A 27070-nucleotide genomic window follows, 5' to 3' on the forward strand; every position below is an offset into this window, starting at 1 on the left:
TCTGGATCCCACGAGTGGTAAAAAAGGTTCCGAAACTCCAAGTTTATATATTCTCCAGTTCAGGCAGGAATGCTCAGTCCTTCCCTCAGAGCGGGGAATTCCATAAAAGGGTATGAGGACAGGAACATCTTCCTATTTCGCAGGCCTCTATTGACAACAGTTTCTGGGAAATGGCATGGAAGGCTATAGAATACACAGTTTTGGGCTACACCCATCCAGTGATGAATCGATCCCAGCTGTTCTAACTAGGACAGAGACCCACAGCACAACTTCAGCAGGCAAGACTGGGAACTAGGATTAGTAATTTTACTGGACATTAGGAAACATTGTCACTAATGGCAGTGAGTTTCTCCCATCCTTCAACTTCCATTAAATTCTTCCTGTTCCCCAAATGGCAGCTGTTACCATTTCCTGCTCCATGTGGGTTTATGTCTTGTCACCTTTCTCCATTCACACACCCCTCCGCTTTATAAAGGCTAAACTTTATGTTGTATTATGTTCTCTAACACATTAGCATAATTAGATTCAGAATGCTTTATTTTTCCCCAACCTATATTTAACTTAAAGATTGTAGTATTTGTTCTGGATGCTTTTGGAACTCAAGTGGAACTATATGTCTGACAGCTTGCCCATCCTTTCCAATACATCCTTTCTTTCTTTTATTCAACCAAGTGATGCTGCCTTTTTTACTGATGATAAAGATTTTCCTGCTGTTTCTGTTCTAGATAGGAGTCCGAAAAGTGTTTCTTAAGTACTGGCAAGCTGACCATCTCAACGATTTGTGCCTTCAGCTTCAGAAGAAAATTATAACCTGCCAAAAAGGTAACAATTACAGAACAAGTATTTCTCAGGTGTCACTTCATACACTGAGCAGAATGTTGTGTAACAAAAAGATTTTCTCCCCCTTGAATAGCTGCTGTATTTTATACATTTGCCTACAGACATATTTCCAGCTAACTACTTATACAGATTTTTTGAGATGATATTAACATTGGTGATGCTTACACTTTCTGTCTGTCAAACATAGTTTTATGACAAACTGTTCACTGTAATTTGAACTTAGAGGTTCTGTTTAAAGTATGCTCAGTGCTTTTTCAAGGCATTAATATCACCTTTAACTTATCATTGCAAGTCAAATATTTTAACCATGACAGGAAATTGCAATATTTTCAAATATATTGACAGTAAATACCAAGCTAATAATTTAGTATGTTTAATTGTCTTTATTTTTCCCCTTTTCTTGCAGCTTTTATATTTGACTGCTAGGTTTTTTTATGTTTAGGCATTTTTTTCCCTTTTATGCTGCATTTTTACTAAGGTCTCACTGCCGTTTTTTGGCATGTTTTTAAAAGGAGGTGCTATCGACTGCCTCCTGATTTTCACTTACTTATGTTCCATTTTCTATTAAAATCTCAACTGCTGAAAATGTGAATGTTACTTTGTTTGAAGAAGCTTCCTTCATACAATTCGTTATTTATCTAATTGATTGATGTGTGCTACAGTTCCCATTTTCACCTATATAAAGGAATTTAAAAGACAAAGTCTTTTCTCGGGGAGGGGGGGGTTTGTCAGTTATATAATATTGCAGACTTAAGAAATATAAACTCCTTTCATTTTAACTCCCTGTTCTTCACTGTGAGCATGTAGTGAAAAAAAAGGAAACAAAGAGACAACCTGAAGGAAGTGAAATAAAAATAGTTCAGGAACGAATGTGAAGAATGACAGGTAACAGAGGCCACAGTTCAGCTGAGTTTATAACTTGGGCCTGATTTTTTAATGCAAATTACCCTGTTGTATCTGTGCATTTTGAAAAGCAATAATGGTTTGTCCTCTTTCCCTTCTCATGCTGACTTATCAAAGAAGGGAAATATCTACCTTTCAGTGTCAAATTTGCAAGCAGAGTGCTTCAATATAACCCTACACCAAAATTTAAAACATCCTCAGATATGTTGATGTTTTGCAGAGGTAAGAGAACAGACTGCCAAACCCTGCCTGAAGAATGAAGATAATAGGTCTTTTTAGCTCCTCTCAAAATATTTTTCTCGGTTTTGCTTCTAGCCCTCCCCAGTTAGGGTAACTTGAAAAGTCATTTTCACAAAAATTATGTGTTCAAAGCTTTTTTTCAAAGCTATGGCTCATCTACATGCTTTTTATGATCTGGGAAACCTGAGAAAATCAGAAACTTGGATGAGTAAGGAGTGGCATTAGCTCATGAAATAAACTACCCTTTGCAAACAGGTTCCAACTCTTTTTAATTCAGTCTAACTAGCAATCCCTTCCCCTAAATTTGGGGGAAAAAAAACAAACCAAAACAAACCAGATAAGTCTTTTTTGTGAAATATATCTTACACAGGCAAAGAAAGGGGTCAAACAAACGTGAAAGTATGTGTAGAAACACTTTTTATTTAAAAATGGATCTGTGAGTTCAGAGACTTTTTCATATTTTTTTCACAGTTATAAGAACTACATTTGGTACATTTTGACCTGAATCACTGTGAAAATTGTATCTGTAGGAAAGTCAGTCATGCTGAAGTTCTTCCATCAGAATTCATGTAGATGAGGAATTAACTTTAATACATTGTATACACAATAGTTAATTCATTTCTCTCATAACCCAAATTCATGGTCTACTTGAATTTTGATTATTCTAATCCTTATCCTTAGATGAACTCTAAAGAAGTAGATATTTTTCTGCCCTGTGGGTGCTAACCTCAATTATTTTAATTTGCATAAGTGAGAATTCATTTAGATCTACATAAATGAGGAGCAAGTTCAGAAGACAATCATAGTACCGAGTACCCATACAATAGTAGATGAAACTGAGCAGTAAAGGTCTAGGAGATGACAATTTCATTTCACAGCAGTTTTTTTTAGGTTATAAAATTGTGGGGGTTTTCCATATTGAACTGATGACAAAAATCTTTCAAATGTTCTCATAGGGAAGGAAATGTGGAGAAATGTCCACCTTTTAATGAAAAACCTGGAAATGTGTGCAAAAGTGGGATGTCTGTCTGCAAACCCTTCCTGACAAAGCTTTGTTGAATGTTTTTTCAAAACATCTTGATTTTGATGAAAGTGCATAATTTAGAGTAGCTATACAGTGTCTAAATATTAGAACTAGCTCTACTGGATCTGATTTTACTAGGCCATTTTAGCAGGCTGTTCTATACCACTCATTTATCCCTGCTGACCATTCTACCAGAGGGCTGATCTCTGTATTTCTTTGTCCTAACCAACCTTGGTGGTAAAAGAAAACACATACACACAGAGCTCTGTTACTTCAAAATAGAGACTTTCTTCCAAAGTAAAATACGCTGTCTACTCTGCAGCAGATAGGTTTAAAGAGAATAATTTAGGAAAAAGAATTTTTTTTATTATTATACTCTTTTGAAATTTTTGTGTTTTGAGTAATGAACTCTGATAATAGTCTATGCATATATTCATTTTTTCACAACAGCAACATTTGGATTCAGACTCACATGTATATCCAGTGTGAATACTGTCATAAAATTCTCAACAAATAACTGTTCTATTAATTTCCTTTTCAACTAAATTGGGTAAGTGCATTACTGTTTCAGGGTTTAAAGAAGTCAGATTTTATGGAACATGAGTAAAGGAATTGAAAATGGCATGGGTGGTTGTGATTAAAAAGTGTAAACCTTCAAAGCTTCCTATTATAAATTATTTCAAAGTACCTAAACTTGAATACTTTCAAACACAGTGAACTTTGTATAGAACCAGTATTAGTGTGTTAACGTTAACCTTTCTTTTATCTCATCAGCTGGACACTGAGCATCTCTAAAAAAATCTTATTTTTAGTATCTAAACAAGAACGTAGAAGGCGACAGAAAATACCTTACATTACCCTATGCTTTAGCTGTTTATTTTATTCAATAGCATCTTATATTCATAGAAGACTAGTTGTATCTTTCTCTGTTGACATTTTCCTTTAGATTATTTCAGCTTGACTCTTTCTTATTTAATGTTCTTCAGTGTTCCCAAATCTCAATTTAATTACATAGTTCAAAAGACCTAATGAATTTTAACAAATCTTTTATCTTGCAATCTTAATATTAACATTTTCAGTATTTTTCCCCAAACTCAAACAAACATCATAAGCAGGCTATTGCCTGCTAACTTCACTTATGAAAAACTTTCAGTTAAACAGATTCAGAGGAACTGTAATAAGCAATGATGAAGTTTGACCTGGTTTGGATACATGTAAATTGATGTACTGAAAACCAACAGTATTTAAGGCAAAAGGCAAATAATTCTTAAACAGGTTCTTCCTTGTGAGGTACACAGGAGTGGTTCTAGACCTGGAAAGAAACACGATCTTGTGGAACTTAAAAAAACCCCAATCACACAAATACAGTACCTTCAATTAGCTTGTGTCTTCCTTCTAAGCTAAAAAATACGCTCTGAGAATATTAGTATCACCTGTTGCAGGTGCAGTGATTAAAATGGCGCTGAATTCATCATGGTCATGGAGGTCCCCGCAGCTTTCTAATCAGCTGTGTACTTCTGAAAATCCAGGGGACTAGGTGATATTCAGGTTGGGTGGGATTTGGAAAGTTGTACAGAAAGCTATTATAGGAGATCCACAAAAATTGTTTCCCAGGATAATGCTGACAGAGTGTGAAGAACAGGTCTAATAGATACATGAAGCTGATGTAATGTAGATGAAAATTTTAAACTGAAAAATGCAGACATGATGTGACAGATACATTTGAGAAATTTGCATTAAATTAATCTAATTGTTTTTGCTGAAAGGAAATGAGCAATGAAAGGTCTTTAAGTCAAACGAAAAAATCTCTTGTTGGTTTTGATGGGATTTTAAGTACACTGAAATATTTAAAACATTTTTTCAAAGCTACCAAAAGCAAACTATCATTTAATTGCTACTGCATTCAATGCAATTCATTTATCCAAGCTTTTATTTTGAAACAAACCTTTGCAATATAAATGTATGGTTTCACAATCTGTAACATAATAAAAAATAACATTCACTGAAAGTAAACATTTTGAGTTGTGATAGGTCAAATTTATGAATTTACTGTCACTACTTTGTTTTAAGCACTGGCAGCAGAAAAGAGAAAGAGTTCCATTTTACTATGTTATTTATATGCTGTCATATTTCTTTTAGTCTTTGTATAAGACATTGACTTAACTTGACTTGCTCATATTTACAGTAGAACATGCAGTAATATTAAGTTATTCACCAATTAGTTGCCTTTCATTGGTCCATATTTTCTCCTTCTGCTGTGGTAGTTGTCAGAGGATTTCTAGCTCGCCAGCGCTTGCTACAGAAGATGAGCATCAAACAGCAAGAGGTCACCTCAATCAAAAGCTTCTTGCAGAACGCTGAGGATATGGGATTGAAAACATACGACGCCTTGGTTATTCAAAATGCTGCTGACATTGCCCGGGAAAATGACCGTCTCCGCAACGAGATGAATGCTGCTTACCACAGGGAAAAGTCAGAGGCTAGAAATAGGCCAGAAGAAGGCCACAAAAGGTAAGATGAGAAACACCTGCTGTAAAAACTTAATGTGTCTCTTCAGTTTTTGGAATTTCTTGGTCTGCTTAGAAGACCATAGAAATGACCGAGGAATTGCAAGAGGATAATATACTCAAGCCAATTAAACGTTAGGTCTTATTTTTTTTCTTTATTTCCTTAAGTCTAGAAACTTAAGGAAACAGCTATATCCTATTCAGGGGACACCGAGCTTTAGAGGATCTTGTTAAAGTCTCTGGATTTTTTTTACAGAAATATTTTCTAATTCTGTGATAAAGAGATTATAGTTTAACATTCATCAAAAGAAGCAAAATAAAAATTCCTCCAACTTAAAATTCCAACCTTGAGAAATTACTGAGATAATGAAAAACAGCTAAGAAAGTGTTAAAATACCGTAAAGTCCATACTAAGAAATTCTGATTACACCTAAGGAGATTGATTGTGGGGAGGATCCTTTTATTTAAAATTGGGCAAATGTTTTTTGTTTAACTCCCATCAGGAGTACCTATTTTACAAGTCCAGTAAATGCTGGAAACCCTTTCTCTAGGAACTGAGTCCCTGATCTCTTTTCTCTCAGACAGCTGAATGGGCAGAGTTAGCATTTGCAGTTAATCGGTATGTGTCAATAGCAAGAATGTGTCTATAACTTGCTGGATATATAAATGTTTATTTTTCCATAGGAACTTAATTTTCAACCAGAACAACTCCCTTTGCTTTCATTGCTTTTGTCAGTGACTTTTATTAAAGTGAAAATGGCAGTGCATCTGCTTAATTAGCTTCAAATATCCCAGTGATTATATATTGGAGGAAATGCCTTTGTAGGAAAGACTGTAATTAAACATTACAGTGAAAACAAATTATCCACTGAGCACCATGCTTTCATCTTGTGCTATTTCATTTACTACATGGGCAGCTGGCTATATCCTGTGTATGAATTTCAGCTCTGCTGGTGATTTGCCATGCAGAAATACAATTTAAAAAGACAAATACTTGGGGATTTGTTTGTAAAACTGCAGTATAGACATCTTCCATCTAATACATTACTACTCTAAGTGGAAAAGGTTTCAATGTTATGATTCTTGGAGGAGTAAAATGTTAAAAGAATTTGTGTTAAAAATCAATTTGTTGGAAGCAGCTGGAACATTATTCTCAGTATGTATTCAAAAAAAAGGAAAAAAATAGAGAAAGTAAAATTCCCAAATTTCAATTGAAACGACTAAGCATAATGTCATAATAATAACAATTATTGCTAAAGGTGATAATGAATAATTAGGTTCAAACTGGAATATATATAGATATCTGGGTGGAATTGTTCAAACAGTCAATATAGCTGGTTAAAAAGGTCATCTAATATTTTAAAGATTTGCATTATCTAAATGGAATTTACAGTTATCTTTTTAGAAAATAATGCTAAAGGCTCAGCATTTGCTGCCTCAGTAACTTTCTATTAAAATGGGTTTCCCCAAAATTATCATTCAGATTGAAAACCCAGCTTTTGATTGTGTGTAGCAATCAAAGTGTGAACAATTCATTCAGCGAATGTCTGATCAACAATATGAAACTGCTTAAGCACGGGTGCGTTTGTGTGAAAAGGGGCCTGTGCCCTGATTTATCATGAAACAGGAAATGGAAGAAAGCTAGCAGCTTGATCTGGATTTGTTTGTCAGAAGATTACTACACACATCCCCTCGACACAGCAGGGGAGTTGTGAGATTGTTTACCAAAAAGCTGTTGTTACGTTTGCATGAACAGGTTCATTGTTATTGCTTGAATAATGCATCTGGGCCTCTTTTCTGTGTTTTCAGAGCTGAAGACAAGGGTGGGAAGGTCTCTGAGGACAGCTTTGCCGGCTGTCGAACGCCTAAGCACTTTCATTCCAGCTCCGTCCCTGTCCCCATGGCAGTGGACAGCTTGGTACATTCTGTGGCTGGGTCATCCATCAGATCCCCCTCCCTGCACTCTGTTTTCAGCATGGACGATAGCAATAGCCTGCCATCACCAAGGAAACAGCCTCCTCCCAAACCAAAGAGGGACCCCAACACACGACTGAGTGCCTCCTATGAGGCTGTTAGTGCTTGCTTGTCGGCGGCTTCTAAGGAAACGGCTAATGAAGGTTAGGCATAAAGGCAGAGACAGTCGCAAATGTTACTCTGGGTTATTGATTTATTCTTTTCACTTTGATCCTTTTAAGCACACCAAAGGGCCTTTGAAAGGCCCTGCTTCCTTGAAATATTTTGGTGGCAGTAAATAAAATTAGCTAATTTGTCATTTGTTCCCAAATCAGCAAATACTCATGTGTTCTAATTGCCTAGTTTGTCAACAACCAAAACCTATTTGCAGAACTCCCTCTAGAAACAAATGGTCTGTTAACTTGAGCTATTCTACCCCACTGACCATTTTATTTCACCTTTTAAACTATCTTGCATCACTAAAATAGAATGCTCGAATCTTGAATTTCACCTACTTTCTGCTACATTTTCCATATGTTCATATGAATAACTTATGCATTCAGAGGGGTTTATGCCTTTTTGGTTTTTTTACCATAATTTGCTTACAACAATTTTTATTCTGTTTAGAAGGAGTGTGCTGCAAAAGTCCTCAAGTGTCTCAGTGCATTATGGTGCACATAGCATGATTTTTAGCTTAGTTGTTCTATTCTTCTTCACCTTTGAAGTGAATGAGTAGAAGATGAAGGGAAGGAATGCATTCTGCTTTCCTTGATAAGCCTGACTTGTCATGTTTTGTGTAGAAGATCTTCTAAGCTTATCAGGAAAGATCCTCCAGGTTGGGTTTAAAGCTCTATATAACCATTCCCTAGTCTTGCATACAATGGATGAAAACATTTGCAGCTCCCTCTTGCAAAATTATTACTGTTCTGATGTCCAGTGCATTAGATGCAAGTCCATTGTTCTTAAACTCTCCCTTACTCATTCACACTCTGTGTAAGGAGAGATGAACTATGTCCAATATAGTTTTAAACCAGTATGGTTTAAGGAGGTCTTTAATGACTTCACGTGCCCAACTCTGCAAGAGATTTAACCAAAAAGTCCTAGCAGAGGTTTTTTGAAAGAATGGCAATTTATATGTGGTGGTCTTAAAACTAAGCTTGTGTATACTCACAAAACAACTTAGGAGTTCTTCTTTTATGTATGAAACAATAGGGCAAGTTTCCCTACCATATACTCATTTTGAAAGAATTATGTCAGTTTCCTGATTCTTTGTCCAAAACCAGCTTTGATTTACACCATCTAATTTTGATCTTAAAAGACCAATCATCTAGGTATCTAGTGTCTCCACTTCATATATGCCTAGTGGCTATGAAAAGACATCTAGTTTAGTTAACTGTATACTCAGTTGGGGATTTGCCCTTAGGCTATGAGATTCCCTAATGTTATAAATTATTTCCACATTTGCAGTACAAAAGAAGAGGTGGTCATAATATCTGCCTATAATTAGAGTTTTATAGATATTACATAAAAGGAGGATACTTCAGTTACTAGCAATCACATGTCAATGTCAGTCCTAGTTAAAATGCTGAAAGTCCTAGTTAAAAGCATGCCCCTCTCTCTTAGAGCACAAGCATGTATTCCTATGTGTTACAGATCCTGTAATGCACATTTGGATTCAAAATATACCTCCTCAGGTGTGAGTTCTCATCTTTTAGTGGCAGTAGAGACTACCAAAGCTGATTATATGCCTAGGTAGCAAAGGCCTGTAGTTTGGAAGCTGAAGGTTCTGCATTTTGTTCATAGAAGTATTTATACTTTTGCCTGCACCCCTGTGTTTGTGACTGCAGCACATTGTAGAACTAAATGGGCAGCATTTGAGGGCTTAAGGTACTAGACTTGTGTAAGAAAAAACTGACTTTGATCTGTTAATAACACAGACCTTTTTCACTTTCCTAGTACTGACCCGTCCAAGGCCACACAGTGATGACTATAGTACCATGAAAAAAATACCTCCCAGAAAACCAAAACGAAGTCCCAATACAAAACTTAGTGGGTCTTATGAAGAAATACCTGGCCAAAAGCCTGGGGATGTAAAAAAAGCAAGCACAGTACTTAAACCAGGTGGATATGACTCTGTGACAGTACAGAGAGCAGCTTCTGCTGATGGGCCACAACATGGTGTGTTGAATCTCTGTATGTCGCAAGAAGAGGAGGAAAATGAGCCTGTCTATATTGAAATGGTAGGGAATGCAATCAAAAGCAGTTCTGCTGAAGGAGAAAGTCCAGAACAAGGAGAGTCTGTATATGAAGAAATGAAGTATTTTCTACCAGAAGAAGGAAGCAATGGTAATGGAATAATTCCAATAGTGACTGGATCTCCTCCTCTCTTGTTTGAAAGCAAAAAAAATGTTAATGTTGAAGATGGAACATTGGATGGAAACAGCCAAGTAGCTTTGATCTATAAAGACTCCTGTGACATTCCAGCCCCTTTCCCTAACTTGCTCCCCCACAGACCACCACTTCTTGTATTCCCTCCAACCCCTGTCACATGTTCACCTGCTTCTGATGAATCACCTTTAACACCACTAGAGGTCAAAAAGCTTCCTGTCTTGGAAACCAACCTAAAATATCCTGTGCAGTCAGAAGGCTCAAGTCCATTATCACCTCAATACTCCAAAGGCCAAAAAGGGGAGAATGAAAGACCAGCATCTCCAGGCTTGGTGGTGTTCAATGTTTCCAGCAGAGTGACTCCACCTTCCACACCACCTCCTCCTCTCCCACCACCCCCTCCTCCTGTACCACCTCCTATTTCCTACCGGGCTTCCACACATTTTGCATCTCCTCCAGAGACTTGCTCTAGTTTTCTGATTAATACAGGGAAAGCAGGTACAAACTCAGATCTGTCAAAAGTACCTCAGAGACCCAATCCTGCTCAGCTTGGATGTTCATCTTCTCCATTCTCCAAACTGCCTTACTCCCCAAAGGTGGCAAGAGCAGATCACAGGAAACTGAACTCAAATTCATCATCTTCGTTTCCATACAGCCCTACAAACTCAAGGTCATTGACCAGTCCCCTTGATGAGTTAACTAGCTTGTTCAACTCAGGACGGAGCGTGCTACGAAAATCTGCAGCAGGACGTAAGATCAGGGAGCCAGAAGGTAAGACAGTTCTCTGTGCTTTTGTATTGTGTATGTCTTTTGCATCAAAACTTTCTTACATTTCAAGCTGATAGACTGGGCAAAAATACAAAATGAAAACCTTGTTTAGTTTGTGGGGTTTTTTAAAGAAAGGCCTGTTGCAGTCATAAGAAACACATACAAAAGCATTTCATATAAAAATTATAGGTCTTAAGGTTTTGTCTGAGATATTAACTTTTCTTTTACCAAAATGTTTGTATGACACAAATTTAAATGTTTTTTAACATTCTAACTGTTTCAATAAAATAAACACAGATGTTGCATTGTGTGAAAATGAATTTATGTTATCAATCTATAAAAATATTTTGAATGAATTATATGTCTAGATGTTTGGTAAATGTACTTTATTTGAAGTCTTTCTTTCTTTTGAAGTTTCGTTATTTCAGTTCTATGAAGTTCTGAATTTGTTGATACAGCCTTCATTATTCTCCTAAATAAAGCATAGTCAGAGAGCCATGCAGTGGAGAAAATTTAAAAAGTTAAAAGCAAATAGCAGTTCTGCATCTCAATTACAATTCACATTACTATTCTGATTAAAAAAAAAAATAACTCTCATATTGAAAATATTCAGTACATTTTATATAGAAATTTCTCCTTGTTGCAGTATCTCCCAAACACAAAATTCAGAGTGAGAAAACCTCTAGACTGTTTTCTCTGCTTCTACACTTCTGTCTGTCCAAACAGCTTGTCTTAATCAAGAGCTGTGTGTAGCATATTCAAAATAGTCAATATAGAATCATAGAATTGATTAGGTTTGAAAAGAACTTTAGGATCATGGAGTCCTATGAAACCAACACTGCCACATTTATCACTAAACCATGTCGCTAAGTGCCACATCTATGCATGTTTTAAATATTTCAGAGATGGTGACTCCAGCACTTTCCTGGGCAGCCTGTTCCAATAATTGGCAACCCTTTCTGTGAGGACATTTTCCCTAATGTCCAATTTAAACCTCCTCTAGCACAACTTGAGGCCATTTCCTCTTGTCCTGTCCCTTGTTACTTGGAAGAAGAAACAAGCCTCCACCTCACTACAACCACCTTTCAGGTAGTTGTAGAGAGTGGTGAGCCTTTTTTTTCACCAGGCCAAGCAACTCCAGCTCCCTCAGCCACTCCTCCTAAGACTTGTGCTCCAGATCCTTTACCAGCTCCATTGCCTTTCTCTGGAACATACTACAGCGCATCAATGTCTTTCTTGTAGTGAGAGGCCCAAAAGTGAACACAGGATTTGAGGTGTGACCTCTCCAGTGCTGAGTATGGGGGCACAATCACTGCCCTGGTCCTGCTGGCCTATGTTTCTCATACAAACCAGGATGCCACTGGCCTCTTTGGCCATCTGCGCTTTTAAGATTTCTTTTTTAAAACATGTCCAGTCTTCCTGGACTCCTTCAGGACTGCCTTGCAAGGAGCTCATCAAGTAGTCTCCTGAAGAGGCCGAAGTCTGCCCTCCAAAACTCCAAGGTAGCAGTTCTGCTGACCGCTCTCCTGACTTCTCTGACAATCAGAAACTTATATTTTGTGATCCCTGTGCCCAAAATGGCATCCAACCATCACATCATCCACTAGTCCTTTTCTGTTCATGAACAGCAGGTCCAGCAGGGTACCTTCCCTGGTTATAATATCTTCCCTAGTTCACTCACCAGTTCTTCTGACTCACCAGTCAGGAAGTTCTCTGCCACACACTCCAGCACCCTGCTAGACTGTTTCCTCTCTGCTACACTGTCTTTCCAGCAGACATCTGGTAAATTAAAGTCCTGCATTAGAAAAAGGGCTAGTGAGTCTTTTCCCTGCTGCTTTTAGAATATTTTATCTGCCTCTTCTTCCTGGTAGAGCAGTCTATAACAGACTCCCACCATGATATCTACCTTGCTACCCTAATCTGTGATTCTTTATGCATAAACACTCAAGCCTTTAACCACAATCATCAAGCTTTAGACTGTCAAAACACTCTGTAACATACAGGGCTACCCCACCACCTCTCCTTCCTTGCCTGTCTCTTCTTCTGAAGAGTTTATAGCTCATCCACTGCAGTTGTTGAGTCATCTCACCACATTTCCGTGATTTCAACTATATCATAGTTTTCCAGCTGCACAGTGTGTTCTAGCTCCTCCTGTTGCCCATGCTGCATGCGTCGGTGTAGATGTACGTCCATTGGGCTCTGGATATGCCACCTTCTGGGGGGAAGCCCAAGTCCTACTTTAGAAATACGAAACAAAACAGTAGAGAACAGGATGGATTCTCATATTATTCATTGCCTATTTTCTTAAATATGTACTGTTCCAGTGATTTTAGTATCATATCCTGATTTATGCAGCTATAATAAAACAGAAGCAGGTAATTGTTCTTGCTCTACATATATATATATGTCTGTGTGACACCCTACCTCTCTGTCCCTAAGAACCTTTACAGCCTTCAGCCAAAACTGCTTTCAACCAAACACGACACGGAGATAAAGGTCTCAAAATTAATTGAGTTTTTATAGGTTTCATGAAAGTTAATGACTAGGTGGAGCTATCAGAACGTGGACGGAACCCTTGTGAATACTCCAGACCTTGCAAAATCTTTAGCTGGACCTTGCTTGTTCCTGAATGCTGAATTCAATCCTGTATGTTGAATGAGCTATGAACTAAGACTTCATCAATTCTCAGCCTCAAGAAAATGTTTTATTTGTTATTCTAAGTATGCGAATTGATGAAATTAGTAAAGGAGTTATTGCGGTAGTGTTGCTTGCTTTGGCAAAATTACTTAATGACATTCACTGCCTATATATATATATATAGAAAGCTTTTCGAGGGTTTTTCATTGGTTTTGTGGTTGGTTTTGTTTTGTTTTTGTAAGTTGGGAGTCTTGTTTTATTATATAGGTTGTATATTTTTATCTGCTGGGAAGTAACTATTAAAGTCAGTTCTTTGGATGTATGTTCTCAAGGCTCTTTTAATGTATTTGGTGAGGAATTGTGGTAAACCTACTCCACACAAGTAAATTTACCTAAAAAAAAAAAGTTGTTATGGGATGGAAGATTTTTGAAAATGCAATTATCAACTGAATGTGACCAAGATAGAGTTCAGCTTGGGTCTCATGTGAGTTGAAGCTAGTGCATTAAGAGGGGCTACCATAAAAACCCTTTAAATTTACCTTTCAGAGGGAAAATGTACTTCTGAATATTTCATCAAGGCAGCACTAAGTATGAAAGATCAAAGTTCAAGAAAGATACACAATAAAAACCCTGAATCAATATTTTATGAGCTAGGAAGCTACTGTATACTAAGTGCAGTTACATATGAATAGTTCAATGATGAGTGTATGGATTGAAAGTAACTAAAATACAGGTGTGTGTGTGTGTTTACAATTTGCCATTTTTTACGTCTTTATCTATTTTCTAGGGTAATAGCTGGAAAAATATTATTTAACCTTTCATCCAAAGTAATAAGATGGCAGTCATCCGAGTTGACTCTTTACATGTTATGTAAAATTAGAAGATGTCACATGTTACTTTCTGATTTTTTTATCATCTATTGCCCAGTGCATATTACATTCCTGGAGGACTCCTCCCTTTCTTTCTGTCATTTGTAGTATTTTATTTATAGAAGATGATACGGTAAAAAAAAAAAAATATTAATAGAAATTCATTAAAGTTGAAGACATGGCCTAGAGCAGCACTCTATAATGTGCAGTTTCATTTTTTTCCATAAGTTATAACCTACCAACAATCTTAACTAAAACCGGAAAGTAAAACTGTGGGCCATTTTGAAGTCATGGAGAGTAACTTATGGGAATCAGGAAGTTTCAGTGTAGGATCATCAGCCTTGGAGATAAAAGCCTCCAGCCAATATACCTGCAAAACAAAGAGATCCCCCAACATGCCTCCCTCTTGCCTGGAGGAGTAATTTCAGGGCCTGAGAACACTGATGTCCTTTTGGCTTCTGACCCCTTTGTGAGAAAAGCTCATCCAGAATTACAGTAGAACACATTTGTGGTTTTCTGATGGGCTGAAGAGTTCTTGTGAACTGAACTGAGAGCACTCTTCTTTCATAAAGGCAACAACAAAAGAAAAATCAAATGGCTACAACTTTCATTACCTGGTGGGTTAGCCTGGCCACTTTTTTTATACAACAGTATTGTCTACTGGTTCAAGCACTGATGAGGATCATATAGTATGCGATTTCACGCAAAATACCTCATGTGTAATAAGTGAAGTTTTCTGCTCTGCAGAGTTTATAGTTCAAATAAGCAGAACTGTAACAGGTGAGAACTGTTACAGAATAAAGTGATTTCTCCAAGTTGAAAAGAGTTGTCATTGAAACTGCATCCATGTTGTTAGACAGGGGTTTGTTTTTACTCCTTACAAAATGAGACTTGAATCCAGATAAGTGATAATACACACACACAAATTTCTTCTATTCTCCGTAATTTCTAGAATTAGAAAATTAAGTTAGCAAGACAGATTGAAACTGAATGGTCATGTGCAGAGCCCTTTCTCAAATATTTTTAGACTGGACCTGAGATTTGAAAGTAGACCTCATGAAACCAAATTCAATCCCTTAATCACAAACCCACACTCTTAGCAGGATGTAAGAATATTTTTTAACTATCAAACATATAAGACAATCCTTATATAAGGAAAAGACAATTCCATGTTTAAGCATTTCATATTAAATATTTGTGTTTCGCAGCATGGATGAATGATACTTGGATTTTGGTAGGTCATAATGTTATTTCTCGTTATTGGTACGGTTGATATTCAATTATTCCATACAATGGGGAATCATTTCCACTTCAGAGCAAAAGACAGAATAAATCCTAACCAGTCATCCATGCTCAGATTGACAGTGACTATTCATCTAGATTCTAAAGAGAATGGAGCAAAGGAACTATGATTTTACCATAACCTGGGTGAATTTCTTATCAGGCTATTGAGATAAAGACACAGTGCTTTCTCTCCTTCGTGCTTGTTGAGAAAAGATTGGCATAGATACTTAGCTTGTGTGTCTGAGTAAAAACAATGTGCAAGCTTGCAACCCCACATCCGTGCACTTAAGGAGAAAAATTAGGAAGACTTTTCCTTTATGTAGGTCACCAAGTTCTGTGAATTAGTGTTTCAGTACAAGTTGATCTGTATATTCAAGTCTATACAGTCTTCAGTGACCTATTCCTTTCCAAAACCATTTGGTAACTTTTATGGTAACAACAGCAAAGGCGTGCAAACTTGAGATTGTTAACAAAATGCCAATACCGTTCAAATGTTTGCCCAGTATCATTGGCATTCATTAACTGTATGAATCTCTTCTTTATTTGCTTCCTAAGTGAGGTATTTCCAAGGCAGGTAGCTTCACCTCTCAGCGTCTTATTCCACATTTTCCAGTTTAAGCATTGGAAGTCACAGGAAGATAGTTACAACTGACAAATGATACAGGTATTTAGATATACCTAGTTGGGAGTAAAGCTTGCCAAATACTCTTTACTGAGATTGGCTCGAACTTTGAAAATAACGAAATTTAATGTGCATGTGTTGGAAAGTACTGTCCTATCAAAGGCAGGTATCCCTTTGTCAGCAGATTAGAGCAAGGTATTGTGCAGCTAATGTTTCAACAGTGGATTGCAAATTAAATCCGTACTTGGTTTTCTGAGATGAAATCCCAGTCCCTTACCCTCTAAGCCACTCAGCTTTTCATCTTAAGCAACTTAATAAAGATAATAATCATATATGCATATAATTCGTATTGTATAATGAAATACTTTTACTTTCTTTGTGGAAAAGTTAACAATTTACAAACGATGAATAGAGAAAGCTGTGTTTTCACCTTTTATCTTTTACCTGTGAATGCTGGAGGAATGATTGCATGAGGCATTGAACTTCTACTACATCTTTCAAGTAAAAATCTCAAATTGTTAAGACTTAAATCAGCTAAGCTTCACAACACTTCTCAGAAAGAGATTAATATCTGTTTATATAATTGCCTTAATTAGCAGGGAGTCAGGGTGACTTTCTGTGACTAATTTTCAAATCAGATATCTAAACACAGTAAAGTCATCAACTTCTGATTCATAGAATTATAGAATATGCTTAGTTGGAAGGGACCCATCAGGATTATTGAGTACAGCTCCTGCCCCTGGCCAGGACACCCCAAGAATCACACCATGTGCCTGAAAGCGTTGTCCAAATGCTTAAAATCATACAGTCTTGTTGCTATCTGGGGAGCCTCTTCCAGTGCTAAACCACCCTCTGGGTGAAAAACTTTTTCTTGATATCTAATCTGAACATTCCCTGATTCAGTTTAATGCCATTTCTTTGAGTCCTGTCACTGGTCATGAGAGTGAACAGATCAGTACTTAATCCCTCTGCTTTGCTTCTTGAGGATACTGTAGACTTCGATGAGGTGTTCCCTCAGTCTCTTCTTCTCTAGGCTAAACAGACCAAGTGACCTCAGCTACTCCTTATAGGGCTTCCCCTCAAGGCCCTTCACCATCTTCATTGCCCTTCTTTGGACACTCTCTAGCAGCTTAATATCTTTCTTATATCGTGGTGCCCAAAACTGCCACAATATTCAAGGTGAGGCTGCAACAGTGCAGAGCAGAGCTGGACAATCCTCTCCCTCGACCGGATGGTGATGCTTTGCCTGATACCCCCCAGGACAGGGTTGGCCCTCCTGGCTGCCAGGGCACTGCTGACTCATATTCAACTTGCCATTGATCAGAACCACCAGGTCCCTTTCTGTGGCCCTGCTCTCCATCCTCTCATTCCTTAGTGTGTACACACAACCAGGGTTGCCCCATCCCAGGGGCAGAATCTGGCACTTTGCATTGTTGAACTTCCTGCAGCTGGTGATTGCCCAGTCCTCTGATTTATCGAGGTCTCTCTGCAGGACCTCCCTGCCTTTGAGGGAGTCAAAAGCTCCTCCCAGTTTAGTGTCATCAGCAAACTTACACATTCACTATTTACTACTTGCAACTTTCAATCTGAATCTCTTGCAGTAGATACAGAAAAGTGGGAGGAAGCCAAAGCACTGCTAGTAAGAGTTTAATGCGAGTCATTACAAAAAGGCCCATTCTTGGCTAACCATAAATGCCCTATGCAGAAAATTACAAAGGAGGAGACAGAACTGCTGGCAATATAGTTGCCATCCAGCCCATGCTGGGTGATTTTTCACAGGAAATAATTGTGGTTTCCATTATTGCAGCAGAAAAAGAGGTTAGAAGAGTCTAGAGAAAGTATACTTCATTCCTATTTTCAGAATATTTATGAACTTTTGTACAGCCTGAAAGATATCACCTTAATCTGCAGTCTTCTCCTCAGCTATAAGTCTGCCATTATCTGGATAATGTATCACAGAAAAGATCTGTTGTTTCAGGATAAACACAATGTACCAAGAATAATTTTCCATTTCAGAATATCTGAAAATTAGTATATTTAACTGCTGAAGAGTGTTTTGGTTTTCTAATATGACTTGGTTTTTTTCACTGTAGCATTTCTCTTCCTGGGCGATTTCACTGTTTGCTCTTACAGACTAAAATCATGTAATGTGGAATTCGCTTTGTTTTTCTGTTCTGACACGGGGAAAAAGGCCTTGTGTGTGATTACCATAAACAATTATAACCTGAAGATTACTAGAAGAACAAAACAAATCTAATTTTTAGGTCAAAAAAGGATAGATATTGTCATAAAACTTTATATTATTTTGCATTTTAAGTGCTTGTATTGAAAATAAAATCAAATCCTTAGCATTCCTCCATACAATTTCCAAAACTTATATCCACAGAAATAGAGGTTGAAGGAGACTTTGAAGCCCCAGAATTGCAGAGGAAATATCACTGCATTTTTGATTTCCATTGACCTTATACTGTACAGTTTTTGGAAAAGGATATTGAAGTAGGCAGTTCCTTGGTCTAACCCAGTGCAGGCTCTCTCATGTTCATACCTTGTCACTGCTGAACAGGAGGAAAGCTGAGGAGAAATAATTGCACTGACTTTCCTGTTCCTTTTACATGGTCCATTTCTGAGAACTGCAGGAATTTCTTTTAAATTGCTGACTCTGTTTTGTATTGTTTCCATTGAGTTGGATTTACTTTGTGTTCCCTTCATCCTGTCTGATATTTGAACACAATAACCACACCATACTGGTTCAGCTTAGTGCATTTCAAACCTATAGATTTTAATAATATCCCACTTTTAATAATGACTTTAATCATTCAGGTAGACATTTACAGGATTAGTATTTTCATAGCAATGTATTTTCTTAAGCATCTGATGCAATATCATGGTTCCAAATTCAGCAATGGTTCGGGAAGCTGTCTCATTACTAACAGTGTTGTCAGCTTCTCTAAATAGTAAAAAGTCTTCAGGATTTTTTGTTTGTGATTCAAGATGCAAAACCACAAAGGGCTTTGTTTAGGAGCCACTACATCACTAATCGTAAACCAATTGTGAAAAATTAGCCATATCTGAGAGATGGAAATTGAATTGTACCACCCTTACGTTCTTGATACCAAACAAGAAGGTGGGTATTTGTCAGTAAATGTCATGTCATTTCATTTTACAGGACTACAGGCATTTGGAACATAGTGGAGAATGAAATATAGCCACGCATTTTAGCGGAGGTCTCTAGTTGAATTCTCAACTTGAGTGAGAAGTCTCTTCAGATGCTTTTAACTTATTTACGTCTGTCTCAGCATTAAATCTTTTTTTCCATAGAACCTCTGTATAGAACAATAATACCATGTCACAGAAAATGTCAAGATTATGACATTTATATTTGTTTTGCCCTGAAATGAATATCAAGCATTCTAAAATAGTGTACAGAAATAAATATTCTTTTATGTCCAGGTTTTCACAAATTTTTGTAAAATATTGAAATGGTCTGCCTCAAACATAGTAAAATGTTTCATACTGAAAATGTCAACAACTTAATGTGTTGACTTTTTTTTTGGACCTAAATAAGTTCAAGAGTGGACATTTCAACACTGGTCAAGTTGTCCTTTAAGGGTATCTCTGCACAACAACAAAAGCTGTCTTCATCATCATCGTCATCATCATCATCATCATCATCATCATCATCATCATCATCATCATCATGGCTAGTAGAAGAAAGCTGTCTTACAAGCAAGCCCAACTACTTCTAAACTCACTGGCTCAGGTATCCGAGACAATGGCTATGCAAATTTCAGCCCCGAAGTGATAACCCAAAGTTATTGGTAGGAGTCATGGAGCTCACTATGAAACTATGAAATTCTATAGGCCTGCATGTGTGGATTATGTTCTAGTTCCAGCATTGACATTTTATGAGACTGGATGGAGAAGCGAGAGAAGACAGTTGGAAAGAGACTGGGAAAAAGACTTGGTCATAAACATGAGGGTGCCCTGACTCTCATGCTCTCTCCACATTGCTGCACTCTGCTGTGAGATGGTAGCAGAATATTTGGAAGTGGACCACTGGAAGCAGATGTAGCAGTTTGGGACATCTGTCTTCTTCTTGGTCCCAGAAGTGATTGGGAAAATACAGAAGCCTTCAAGTTCAGTGCTTTTTTAGCTTGAGTTTCCACTCTATTTTAAAATGAAAAACATGAAAACTAATTTTATACTCCTTGAGGTGAATTTTTTAAAACAAAAAACAAAATAGACTTGAAGTTCTGCATTTCATTATTTCTCTTAGTTCTTTCCTTAAGGGCAGGTTGCAGTATGATGCTGACATACTAGTAGCATTTAGGGACAGGTTTTAGCCACAAATTGGCTATATTGTGCACAGTATGGATGCTTATCACACTGCATCCATGATAGCCATACGTTCTTGCTTTGAGGTTAACGAAGGTGTCATTAACCATCACTCTATCCCTTCAAAATGAACTTACAAACAAGTTAATGATATATCTAAATTCAGTTTTTGTTTTAGAAGTTCACTTTGAAAGCAAATGGGATTGTTGTCTGAGAGGTTTTCTACAATAGCTGTCCCTGTTTGGTGGGCAGGTTTACAGTACAGGTGAACCAAAAATATTCCTTGGATTGTCTCTTAGGATCTACTCAAATAATTCTGCCCAATGCAGTCACCTATGCTAAGACTTCTGCATTGCAGTCAGTGCCAGAGCTGGTATGAGAGGGATCCTGAAAAATCTCTGTAGAAGCATTCTGTGGGAAAAGTAAATAGAACTGATGTGATGTTGTTGGCAGTAGCAAATCTGTATCTGTTTGTTTCTTTGGAGATTTTTGTTTGTTTATTTTTACAATATTTGCAACTTTGTCTGAGGGGGAGGGAGGTTGAGACAGTGTCTCATCACATAATTCCTTCCAACAGCAACTAAAGCCCAGCAGTAATCACTGTTCTGTTACCGAGATACCACACAGAAACGTAAACAAACTTTAATGTCTGCCTTCAAGAACAACTGCTGCATTCACGTGAGTTAGAAGAAAACAGTTTGAAAAAAGGGAAGCTATGTTTCTCAGCAAATTGCCTCCTCCTTTTCCAGCACACCAGCAGCTTTTTAAACACAAAAACAAAACAAGTAGACTCTGGTCGGCCAATCAACACACCTAACAGTAAATAAAACTATTACAGAGTGAAATCAGCTACTTTTTTTTTCCATATTAGACTTGAAAAGGTGTTGGACATGGGAAGAAACGCTTTTTCTAAGGCAGGAAGTTGTCCCAAGCAGTGCTGCCCTCCTACCTGCCCTATGTGGTTAGTTATGGACCTCAGAAAGGCCTGCAGAGACCAGTTCCTAGAGAAGATGGGATGAATGAAATCCCCAGTCCTTGAAATATGTACACTAGCTGGAGTCTACCTCACTGCACTAAAATGGTGTTCCAAGTTCTTGCTCAGATACTATCAGGCAAGAGAGGTGGCAGCCTGTCCAGATATTCTTCATCCTTTACTAGTGTTTGACAAGGGTGTTTTCTCCACTTCAGAGCAGTATTCTTAGTCTCATGTTGCAAACAAACCTAGTTCAACAATTCAGAGTCCTCCAGAAAGGGAAAGAAGGCACTTATGTTATCTATCTCCCCCACCAAGTTTACCTGGTCCAGGGATGTCCCTAACGTTACTTCTAGGAAGGGGGGAAAGATCTGTAGGTTGTAATGATTCTCACTGAAATAAATGTAAAATAAGAGCACTATCTTCCCACCAGCACAAACCTGTCAGAGAAGAAGGAAGAAACCTTCCTGTTTTAGGTGTGTGCTTTCCAATCTGTTTACAAAATAGTAATTGAACTGATGGCTCCTAAGGTCCGAACCAGACTTAGAGTTCCTGCAGCTACTTCAGCAACTTCCTTCTCACTACCATCCACATCTTCTGTGGCTGGTTGGTGACACACTAACACAATATTCTTCGGAGGATCTCATTCCCTCCAGCAAAGTGAGTTTTGTCATGGCCCATGTTTCCTCTCTTTACTTTCCAGTGTTCACTCAGAGGTTCCATGAATGCAGGTTCCCAGAGCATTTTGTGTTTGTCTGCTGCACTGAAGAATGCGGCTTCTAGAGTGGCTCAGCATCATCTGATGGCTCCACTTACACAGCTCAGAGAGATAGGGTGCAGGAAGTGACACTGCAAATTCATTGCTACTATCCTAGGAGCATCACTGCAGGGGGGAAGTCCTAGACAATTGCTGCTCTAAGGGTAAGCTTCGTGAGGTGAAATAAATCAATGAATAATTACTGCCTCTGATGGCGGTGGCAGCCAGCAGCACAACTAAGAGGGTGAGACAGGCAGCAGCACTAATAGACTGGGGGAATCCTGTCTTGACAGTTTTCAGCCTGCTCCATTTCTTTCAGCAAATAAGATGCATCTGTTTGCCTCCAGCTCTCAGCAAAGTAAACAGTCATGCTACAGGAGGTCATGGTGTGACTTCATGTGAGTAAACTGAACTACTCTGAAACAATATGCATTTTCCAGTGAAAGGGCACCCAAGACAACATGTGCTGAGGTAGCTAGCAAATGCCACAGAAAAGGAATGTTTCAGCACTAAGAGCAAAACAGGAAACACCAAGTATAATTGTCAAGGTGCAACAAACAGTGAACACTAGAGCCAAAATAAAATGACCTGTTCTCATTTAAACTCCTCTCCCCTTCCTTCTTCAAAAAATATCTGCAAAATTTCTGCCATATTTTTTTCCCCTCTCACTTCACAATGTCCACTTACCACTGTAAATGTAACAAATATCTAGGGTCAGCCACGAGAATTCAGTATATTCCTGACTTTCCCAAGAAAGAATGAGAGCGCAGATCAGAAATCCATTCTGTCTGCAGCGTCTTGTCTTTTATATGCTGGTTAATAGGATCCATCAGTACTCTCTTATTCACATGTATAATAATAAGCTGCTTGATTTGAAATTCCCATTTTGCTGTATGCCAGCCATAAGTTTCAAGGAAATTGAGCTATTTAGCTTTTAGATGTCATGGTAGTCCAGATACAAAAAGCTTCTCCTCCTGTATTGCATTAATTTGTCTGCCATAATTTATGTGTCTTCCTTTTTTTAAGTTGCTGATACAGTGTGAATAGCTGTGGATCTTGATACCTAAACTTGTGTATTGATTATTGATAACAGAAAATCATGTTTTCTATGAACAACGAAATAATGTTTGATGTTATACTGAGATTGTTTCAAATTTAGAACTGAGATACATCCTGCCTAGATTGTGACATTGAATTTCCTCAGCTGAGAGCTCGTCCTTAGGTGTCTGTTTAATTAAAGAAAATAAATGTGTGCCTTGAAAGAATGGTCATGTCAAGTCAGATCAAGAGGAGTGTATTACTTCCATTTATACCAGAGCAAAACTAGGGAGAACTTGCTCTCCCTATACAATCAGGATGAAACCTTCAAATGTGGCTTCAGCAGAACTGTTTAGTGCTCCACTAGTCCCATCTGATCTGAGGCAGTTTTTGTTCCACAGTTTTCTTTTTTTTTCTGAGATGGATTAATATCGAGCACTGATTTCTGATTGTGGTAACTAGCTGTCAAGGTGAAGGGCTAATATCTGTTTTTTTAAATGAAACAGTGCCATGAAATGTCTTTGGTATGGCAGCTCAATCCTTTGCACATTCAAAGTGCTAGAGCAGTCCCTGGCGTCGTTTGGGACCTGGCAGGCTGGCTCCCTTCCAGGAAGATCTGGACATGTTCAGGAAACTACACAGGCCAGGGACTATTCACAGTAGATGATTTGGATGCAACCTCTCTGCTGTGGAGGGCAAGAAACTGTAATAGCACAGATATGGGTCTCTTACCACATGCCTCAGGGCCAGAGAACAGTTATGATCACATTTGAATAACCAGATTAGACAAAGCAAGAGTCCCTCTATATTTACCCTGTATTAGGAGTCCCTTGGTGCTTTGGCCGTGCTGCACAAAGCACCCAAGGTAAGCATGAATGTGATCCAAAGCCTGCTGAAAGCAGTGGAGGCTTTCTGTTGTTAATGATGAGTTTTCAGTCAGATTGTAAATGAACCCTAAATGTTATAAGGAGAAGTATTTGGAAAAAAAACATGGGGACAGAAATACATTATGAATATATCTCCATTTAAAAAAAGGAGAGCAAAGCAAGGGCTTTGACAGAAAAGAAAAATACAACCCAACCAGGTGAGTTACTGCTGGGCCTTTAAAGCATACTAGTTTTTCATGTCTTGCTGCACAAACAGTCTGTCATGATTCCACCTAAATGCTGATAGCAATCATTGATTTATACTTTGCTTTAGATTTTGTTAAATAGGCTAAATGTATAATTTCTGTAGAAAACTAATATCTTCTCAAAATATTTCAGTATTGCAATTTAATCTGTCATCTGAATAGAGCCTGTACTGGCTCATTTTCTAATTTGGTGATAAAGCATTAATTCAGCCTAAATGCTACTTATGAAATAACTATGATGTTTGGGATCATACATTTTATGTTTGAGGGAAAAAAAGAGCTTTATAATCGGATATTTGAAAGTCGTGGCTCAATTAAAAGAGTTTAAGTTATTCTTTTGACAAAAAGTTCTATCGCAGACTTTCTGTGTATTGATTTCTTTTAAAAGTGATATAATGACTCAAAAAGGGGGGGAAGCAAATACATTAATTTCCATAATTGCCATATTCTGAATTCTTTTTTACATAATAAGTGAAATCCTGTCCATCTGGTGCATTATGACCTTGTCATGAGGTTTAAAGTTGGTCTCTTCCAAGAACATTAAGGATAACAAGCAAATGTGGATTTCATGAGCTGCCTCTTTTGCATACTGTTCCTATTACACTTTTCAAGTAATGTTGATGTAATTAATTATGTATTTGTTGGAATACAGAGCTTGCTTGTAAGGAAATAACTGTTACACTTTGATTTGTTATACTCTGATTAAAAGCACTGTACATATGATTGCTTCCAGCTAGTAACTATGCTACAGTATAGCTGAGGGGCAAATTATGCCCTCCATCCAAATATCCATACATCCTTGTAGTCTATACATAGTCATTAACTGCAAGATTAGTCAGAGTAGAACTTGTCTGAGTCAGAGATATCTTTTCAGCAAAGTCACTTTACTGAAATAATAGTCCAAATGCTGTTCACTTTTGCAGAGTCTTTAGGTTTTCACTTAAAAGTTGTATTCTTTCTATAATCATGAACTCCCACCATGCTCTTACAGCTGATTCCTCTCTGTAGCTAGTCTCTCGCAAGTAGATATGGATGACTCTTCAAATAACATCAAATACTAGCTGGAAACTGTTAGAGATGCTGTTACTTTAAAAAAAAAAAATTGAAATCTGGTAAGTAATCCATCCGTCTATTAAGAACAGCAGATCACAAGTCTGAACAAAATCTAATATTCAGCATGTTGGTGAAAATGTTCAACCATGGTAACCATAGTGCATTTTTTCCTGTCTTCTAAAGTATTTCTGATAGTTTCAGAAAGTCAATCAGGGATAAGAGAGCACTGCATATATGCATATCTGCAGGATTTCATGGCAGCAGGGGCAAGTTGACATTAATGTGGAGAAAAGTCCAAATTTCTATGTTAGGTGACTAAGAAAACATGAGGTTAAAAAAAAATGGTCTGCGTTTCAGACCAATACTTGACAGTTAAATAGGAATCAGTAGGAATTTTAAATAGAAATATTATGATAAGAAGACAGGAAACACCTTCGTTATGCTCACAGATATTTTGGCTAGTGAGGAGGCAGGACAGAGAGGGATACCCCTGCACTGAAGATCAAGTCAGGGCCTTCTGGCATGTCTAATGAAAAAGCAAATGCAAAGTACTGGGAAGGTATTACCTCTTACAATGATATAGGCTGGGATCAGGCTGTCTGAGGAGCAGCCCTGGTAAAAGGGTGCTGGGAGCCCTGGGAGCTGGGCAGGAGCCGTCAGTGAGACTTAGCGTCAGAGACAGCCAACAGCATCCAGGGCTGTGGCCTCCACTGAACCCTCTCCAGTAGCTCCTTGTCTCTCTTGTACTGAGGAGCCCAGAACTGGACACAGTAAATGCTCAGGGCTGAAGTGTGGTTCTGTAAGCACAGACTGGGGAGGGGATGGAGAGGAGGCAGCCGGGCCCTTCACAGCCGTGCATGGCAGGGCAGCAAGGTACAGCAGGCAGGAACTGAAATGAGAGGGGTTCAGTGTGGGTACTGAAACCTTTCCCATGAGGACAGGCAGGGCAGGGGCAGGCAGACAGAGAGGCTGCACAAGGAGGCTGGTCAGTCTCCATCCTGGGAATTACAAGACCTGACTGGGCAAAGCTCTGAGCAACCTGGTCTGACCTCACAGAGGTGCACAGGGGACCTCCTGAGGTCCCTTCCACCCTGAATTTCACAGTGATCTTAGGTTAAGTTTTGCGTCACTGGGACAGTACACTGCTTACACCCGACTAAAGCATCCTCTTATTATCCTATTTATAGAAAAGATTCTCTTCAGAAGTCACCCATTTTACACAAAGTCCAAAATAAATGAACAGTACTTTTTTGCTAGGATTACACTCTGGCTTCTCCAGTAGTCTGTTAGAAGTTTGCCAACATAGGCAGTTACACTTTTTCTGTAGACTCACATGAATCTGCTCCAAAAAGGAGCTGAAGATGCCTACATACAGGAAATTAGTTCAAGTACCTTTATATAATACAGATTATTTTGAAATAAAATATAGGCTTTTTTTCCACTGAGACCAGTTAAATAAGGCACTATGAAATATATTTTCTCTATATAGTTTTCTGTTTAGAAACTAAAGGTGTGCGTTTCTTACAATGACTGTAGAGCACATGGGATAACAGATTTCTGTCTAGATAGCTGTCCCAAAAGATACGCTGCATATATGTCCACTACTTATTTCTGCCAGTTTAGGATGATATTTTAACTCAATAGTATCTATCCACGATATTTTTTGGTATTTCTTCCTACAGATACAAAGGAGAAAAGATAACTATTTTTTTTTCCAAGAGCCCTCCATGAATGCCACAAAAAGGTA

General features: G+C 38.0%; 1 protein-coding gene across 4 annotated transcripts in view; it reads left to right on the forward strand.

Annotated features, from left to right (window-relative positions):
• MYO16 (myosin XVI) overlaps positions 1 to 27070 on the forward strand; it is a 363225-nt gene that overhangs the window by 304833 nt on the left and 31322 nt on the right. For all 4 annotated transcript variants that reach the window (XM_032679459.1, XM_032679458.1, XM_032679457.1 and 1 more), the window contains exons 29-32: positions 726 to 822; positions 5272 to 5518; positions 7324 to 7631; positions 9424 to 10626. In XM_032679459.1, the coding sequence (XP_032535350.1) occupies positions 726 to 822; positions 5272 to 5518; positions 7324 to 7631; positions 9424 to 10626 (1855 nt within the window). The remainder of the gene's footprint in view (positions 1 to 725; positions 823 to 5271; positions 5519 to 7323; positions 7632 to 9423; positions 10627 to 27070) is intronic.

The sequence above is a fragment of the Chiroxiphia lanceolata genome, chromosome 2, assembly GCF_009829145.1.
Source record: "Chiroxiphia lanceolata isolate bChiLan1 chromosome 2, bChiLan1.pri, whole genome shotgun sequence".
NCBI classification, from domain to species: domain Eukaryota; kingdom Metazoa; phylum Chordata; class Aves; order Passeriformes; family Pipridae; genus Chiroxiphia; species Chiroxiphia lanceolata.